Genomic DNA, 7,138 nt, shown 5'->3' on the forward strand with positions numbered 1-7,138 from the left:
CACACACACACACACACACACACACACACACACACACACACACACACACACACACACACACACACACACACACACACACACACACACACACACACACACACACACACACACACACACACACACACACACACACACACACACACACACACACACACACACACACACACACACATTTTAGATTTGAGCTATAATAATGTATTATTTTATACTTTCACAATTTTTTTAACTATTCAAAAATAGCAGATGTACAAGCTCATTGCCGCGCTATGAGCTTGTAGATCTGCTATTTGTGAATAGCTAAAGAAATCTAAAATGAGAGAGAAGCTTTCCCTGAATTAATGGGTTAACAGCATGCCAATGCATGTAAGGGCAACCATGCCCTTACATTGCATGTGACTTCACACACCCTCTTCAACCTGTTAAGAAACTAAGCTCTTGCCCTACTAACCACACAGAAACCTTCTCTACTGCCTGTCTGGCATGTTTATCTCATTGACTGACTCACGGTACACTGACATTACCGCCGACCGTTTTCCAAGGCATAGTTGGGTTTGTTTGATTTTCAAGGAAGCCATTCGGTATGAAAATCAACATGCAGAGTTTTGAAACTTGCTCGAGATATGTAATCCAACACACTAAATATAACTGTGTAGTAAGTTTTTGTCTAACTGAAAACAGACCCCTGGAGAAAAGATGTAATAACAAAATGCCATGATTTATTGACTGCAGTTATGTTTGACTAACATTTCGTAGCATCTGGTAACGCTTTAATAACTCTGGAGAAATGTAAACAAACAATAAGTCTACACATTATGCCATTAATGTTAAAATGGTCTACAGTGTGTTTATGTACAATATATGGCCAATATGGGACTTTAAATGCAGTTTTATGCCTTATGTAAAGCACTTAGAATTGCCTTTGTTATGCTATACAAAAGCTTGCCCTGCCATTTTCTAGAACTAAAAGATAACTTAACTTACTAGTCTTATTTACTTAGTGCATTTCAACCACTATCAGTTTTTCAAATTTTTTAAAGGAATTTACAAGGTCTTCAAGCAGATCGGCTATTTTCGCTGTGCGATGACATCGTATAACAAAGCATAAAATAGGGCTTAAGTAGTTAATGAGAGACTGAAACAGCGACTGTGGCAAATCAAACGTTTGAGTTTTGGACTCTCTGCTCATACTCTCTCCTCGTCTTTCAGTTTGACCAGTCAGTCGGTAGAGTGGACCCCCTGTCTGTCTCTTGTCTTTCAGTCAGACAGACAGTCAGACAGCCATACTTCACTTCAATGGCCCACAACTCACCTCAAGCAGACAGACAGACCAGGTCACAGCATGGCAGCATCTCAGTGGCAGCACACAGCACACACAGCTTTCATTCAGGCAGACACCCTCCCTCTGTGCATGCGTGCGTGCATGTGTCTGTGTGGTGTGTGTGTGTGTGTTAGGCGGCAGGAAGCCAGCCCAGTAATAGGATGTTCCTCATTGGCAACATGCCTGGCACACACTAAGACGCTACAGTACTTCCGACACTAAGCAGAACAAACACACTAGCAGGTTGTAGGCCATGCTACCAAAGGTAAGAGAATCCACTGTAAAACTAAAATTCACCCATGTGCCAATTCCTGTGATTTTATTCCATTCCAACATCTTAAAATTGTTTTGAAATTACATTAAAACATAATACCCATCTATTGACAATGTCTTTTGTAAACGTGTGAAGTGGTGCTCCAAAGATATGGGCTGGGGCATATTTTATAATCATATTCCACAAGTGTGAATCATTTACAACAAAAAAAAACACTTTCCGAGTCCCTGAAATAAATCTCCAATTCAGTGCTGATGTCCACGTGCACCGTTGCACACGACACAATTATCTTCAGTGTACTTGGGTTCAAAATGAAGCCATATACCCCAATAACAGGTCTATCTCAACTTTTTTTGACATACAGTATGCACACATTTAACAAGCTGAGAGAGAAATCAGATCAATGTTTTTACACAGCTTAAAGGCTAGAACATGAATCTAGGTGTGTTGACCGGGCTATGATTTAACCAATCATTAGTTTAATCTGATTAGGACGAACAGATAAAAGTGTTTACATAACAACAGCATTTGCGTCAGATTCAAATCAGATTATTGGGGTTTATGAAGTCTACCCATTGTCAGAACTCTGTTTCAGTACTGGAATCCGTTTTATCGTGCAAATTATGTAATTATGGAAATAATATTCGTATTAGACTGAATGATATAGCAGTCTGTAATCTTAACCCATTAAGACCGGGGACGCATCTGTGTCATTTTAAGATTTCTTTGGCTATTCAAAAATAGCACATATACAAGCTCATAGAGCGGCACCGAGTGCCGCGCTATGAGCTTGTAGATACGCTATTTTTGAGAAATTTTGCAAATCTTTGAATATATATATTTTAAGTGAACATTTGTAACTCAAATCTTTGCTTCTGGGGGGTCCCTGGAAAAACATATTTTGAGATGGGGGTCCGCGGCCAAATACATATAATTTTGGGGGTCCTTGACATGAAAAAGATTGAGAACCACTGACATAGAAACATAGGTTAGGATTTAGAAGACATTTTTTGAATCGGCTTCAGGTTTTAATGGGTAAATTATAGATAGGATTGACAATCATTAGTAAATTCTGACACTGAACAACCTGCAAATGACTTTTAAGATGGATGATAAGAGTTGTATGTGAGATGATGGTGATTTCCACCACTGATGCCAACTATCATGTCATCATGGGATACATTTAGAGTAACGTCTTGTGTGGAAAAAGTTTCTTCACTTTGCCTTTGGTTTATTTTTGTTTATGGTTTAGCTTTTTTCATTGAAGCCTAGGGGCACTGTTGGACAGTAATCCTGTTTTAGGTATGAGAACAAATATAGACATCTTCAAAGTAGTAGAGCTCTAATTTGAGCACTTTTCTCTATATAAAGTATTCTAGTAAAGTGTTATAAATGTGCTACATGATACTGTATCATCCAACCGAACCCAATATTTTTACATTTACTGTATGTCTGAAGATACTATTAGCCTAACTGCTAAGATATTCTTTCTGAAGCCTGGGGTCCAGGAAAAGTTAAAAAGTAAATCCAATTACTTTCAGATAAAATGAACTGAATGAACTCACAAGCTTCGCTACAATATGAGGGAAAGGAAGTTGAAAGCTAATCTTCTGGCCTCATTCCTCTGGTACCCTCTCAGTCTGTCTCAGCCTAACAACTAATAACTACTCTATCCTCATATTCCACAACCAAGGACACGAAAATGAAGTAAGCTCCCATTCAGTGGTGGAAAAATATATTTTACAAGTAAAAGTCCGGAATTCAAAATTCACTTGAGTAAAAGTACAAAAGTATTGGTATCAAAATGTACTTAAAAGTACCAAAAGTAAAAGTACTAAAATGTTTGAAAATAGCAGATCTACAAGTTCACAACGCTTGTAGATCGGCTATTTTCAAATAGCCTATGTATAAAATATGTTCTAATAATTGTAGTGGAGTAAAAGTACAATATTTGCCTTTGAGATGTAGTGGACTACAAGTAAAAGTACTGAAAATTGGAAATACTCCAGTAAAGTAAAAATACCTCAAAATTGTACTTAAGTACTTGTACTTAGTTACAGTACTTTACACCACTGCTCCCATTGCACATGGAAGAGTTGTCTCTCTCTCTCACACATACGCTTCACACACGCTACACACTCGCGCACACACACACACACACCTCAGATTTAGGAGAGTGCTGCCTGGTTGCCACAGCTGACCACAGCTTTTGATAGCCAACACCCCAGCAGCACACAGGCTGTCATACTTACTACACTGTCCTTTAAAGTGAAATACAATTCTACTAGTCCATTCACAAATATCCAGAATGGCAACGTCACCTACTAGCACATATTTCGATTTTTCTTTTAAACATGATGTCAACCCAATAAGGAGCCGGCTGATGTAAGTCGGGATGAAAAGTGAGACACTGACACACAGCCTGAGATCTACTGAATCTGACCAAGAGCAGAGACTGTGACTCTGGTCTAGTCGAGTGAGAAAACACCATCTGATCAATGATCAGTAATCTGCTTATAAAGGGGTGGGGGGTGTGTGGGGGTATAGGATATGCATTATGAGGGGTCGGATGATTCGGCTGCTTCACAGTTTGAATATCATCCATTCCACCCATTCCCTGCTTTAACATTTTAAGTTGTAGGGGGGGGAAAAAACATGGGACAAGACCAGACCACAACACACACACACACACACACACACACACACACACACACACACACACACACACACACACACACACACACACACACACACACACACAGTCAATAAATCCATAAAGAATATACCGATGCATTTTCCATTGTGGATGTTATAACCACTTAAACCCCATGCATCCGTACAATAACAGAAAACTAAATATACTAGCTACTATACTGAATTTGAGCCCTGAGGGACTCCACTCAACCATTTAAGGGGTTTAAGTGGTTAAAGGACTGGGGGGTCTCTCTCTCTCTCTCTCTCTCTCTCCAATCTGCACACGTTAACGGTATTCTTTCTGTCTGTCTTGTCCTGAGTCCCCATCGCTGAAACAGGGTGTGACATCCACCAATCCGCCTTAGGACATAATACTCCATAAATACACACATGCTGCTGCTCTCTCTATCAGCCAACAAAATCACTGCAACGCCTTTTTTATCTAAAGACAACAATAAGCTAACCTGAGAAAGAAGCCAAAAAGATTCGCCACACTTGACTTGACATTTCAGTGTGCAGGACGTTTGTCTATTGTTCAGCCGGTAACCGGAAGACTCGCCCCAAAACACAGTCACCCCCATTTTTCTTTTCGCCGACCGCTCGCCACCAGCGGTTCTTGTATTTGTTTTACTGAGGTTAGGTTTAGGAATAAGGTTAGGTTTAGGCATAGTTTACTCAGGTTAAGGTTAGGAATAAGGTTAGGTTTAAGCATAGTTTTACTGAGGTTAAGTTTAGGAATAAGGTTAGGTTTAGACATAGTTTTACTAAGGTTACGTTTAGGAATAAGGTTAGGTTTAGGCATAGTTTAGTGAGGTTAAATTAAGGAATAGGGTTAGGTTTAGGCATAGTTACTGAGGTTACGTTTAGGAATAAGGTTAGGTTTAGACATAGTTTAGTGAGGTTAAATTAAGGTATAGGGTTAGGTTTAGGCATAGTTACTGAGGTTACGTTTAGGAATAAGGTTAGGTTTAGACATAGTTTAGTGAGGTTAAATTAAGGTATAGGGTTAGGTTTAGGCATAGTTACTGAGGTTATGTTTAGGAATAAGGTTAGGTTTAGACATAGTTTAGTGAGGTTACGTTAAGGACTAAGGTTACGTTTAGACATAGTTTTACTAAGGTTACGTTTAGGAATAAGGTCAGGTTTAGGCATAGTTTAGTGAGGTTAAATTAAGGAATAGGGTTAGGTTTAGGCATAGTTTACTGAGGTTACGTTTAGGAATACATTTCCATAGTTTTACTGAGGTTACGTTTAGGAATGAGGTTAGGGTTAGGCATAGTTTAATTAAGTTAAGGAATAAGTTTAGGAGTTAGGCATAGTTTTACTGATGTTACGTTTAAAAATAAGGATAGCTACGGTCGCCGGTTTTGCCGCGGGGGGCGACTGTGTTTCGGGGCGAGTCTTTTGGTATTCGCTGTCACCACCATGGTCCCCACGGTGCGTTGGCTTCGTTTTAAGACTTCGTCCCACGGCCGTGGGGGGAGAAAAAACCCGTATTTTCAACAGTAAAGTGTAATTTCAGAGGGGAAATACGTGACCATGTGCATAAATATAACAAACATGCGCCAAAGTAGTCAGTGGGCTAGCTGGCTAACGTTAGCCCCGCCGCTCCACACAAAGCTAAAGGTAACACAGCACCTTCCAGTTCCTTCCCCTGGATCCCAAGTCTGCAAAAAAAAAAAGCCTGAACAACAAACATGAACGTCAACACAGAACACAACGCAGCAGTTTAGTCACACACACACACACACACACACACACAGGTTAATACAGTGTTAATAATACATACCCAGAGCTCTGTTCCCCATTGCCCCATCGCGGCTTCCACTTAGAAGATAAGTTCTCCCCAGATTTGACGCCGTACTCCCCGCTCAAACTCGCCTCGGCTGCCGCTTGGCTTTGGCTTGGCTTCTCCCAGTCCAGTGTGTGTGTGTGTGTGTGTGTGTGTGTGTGTCACTTCCTTGGCCACAAGCTCCGCTCTCCTCCTCCTCCTCCTCCTCCTCCTGGCCTCCCAGTCAGAGACCCCGTGCCCTCGGGGCCCCCGGCCCAAGTTTTTGGGGGCCATTGACAAAAAGTCGGAAAGTCTAATTAATGGGGCCCAGGCGCTCCTTAGGGCTGCAATACATTGGTTATTTATTTTCTTGGCGATTAGGGATGACTTTTTCGATTAATCGAATAACCGTGAAGCTTTTTTTTGTTTTTTTATTTTATTATTTTGTAAAAAAAAAAAAAAAAAAAGTTTAAGAATGATGAACCATTTAAGCATTAGGCTTATTTTATAGCCTACTACTTCATCGCACAAGTATTGTGCAAAAAAAGTTAAAATAGCAGATCTACAAGGTCACAATCTGTCACGTGAGTTTGTGGCTATTTTAATTATTTTTTCAATGATCTAATTCATTATTCTTTTAAAAATGTGTTTAAGCTTTCCGCCACGCCTATAATGAAAATATTTTCCGATTAACTGTTGCACCCCTACCTCTTTACCTCTACTACATCCCGGCCCGGGTATGGATAAGTAGTAATAATAATAAGGATAATAATAATAATTATTATTATTGTCTTGAAAGGAGGGGGCCCCGAACCAATCGCCGGGAAGATAAACGTAATGTTTACAGTTGAGTTGGGACTTGGGCGGGGTGGCCCTGGTCAGTGGTCAGAGATGTACATAAACTAGTACCTCAGTACCTCTCATCTCCCTCCCAGAGATGTACATGTATATGCAAATCAAACCTCTCAGCTCTCTCCTCCCTGCCTTCAACCAGAGATGTATGTTACAGTATGATTGAAAAACCAGTAAGATTGAAAAAGGAGTGCTTGGTATCTTCGACTTCACCTCCCGCACTCCCCCG

General features: G+C 40.3%; 1 protein-coding gene across 2 annotated transcripts in view; it reads right to left on the reverse strand.

The window, feature by feature from the left end:
* Positions 1 to 6,212, reverse strand: part of LOC308087598 (formin-binding protein 1-like) — a 65,300-nt gene extending 59,088 nt beyond the window's left edge. For both annotated transcript variants that reach the window (XM_080431565.1, XM_080431564.1), the window contains exon 1: positions 6,076 to 6,212. In XM_080431565.1, coding sequence (XP_080287691.1) covers positions 6,076 to 6,102 — 27 coding nt within the window. In that variant the 5' untranslated portion in view covers positions 6,103 to 6,212. The remainder of the gene's footprint in view (positions 1 to 6,075) is intronic.
* Positions 6,213 to 7,138: the final 926 nt, after the last annotated feature.

This window comes from Gymnoscopelus braueri (genome assembly GCF_963280865.1).
Source record: "Gymnoscopelus braueri genome assembly, chromosome: 6".
Taxonomy (NCBI): Eukaryota; Metazoa; Chordata; class Actinopteri; order Myctophiformes; family Myctophidae; genus Gymnoscopelus; species Gymnoscopelus braueri.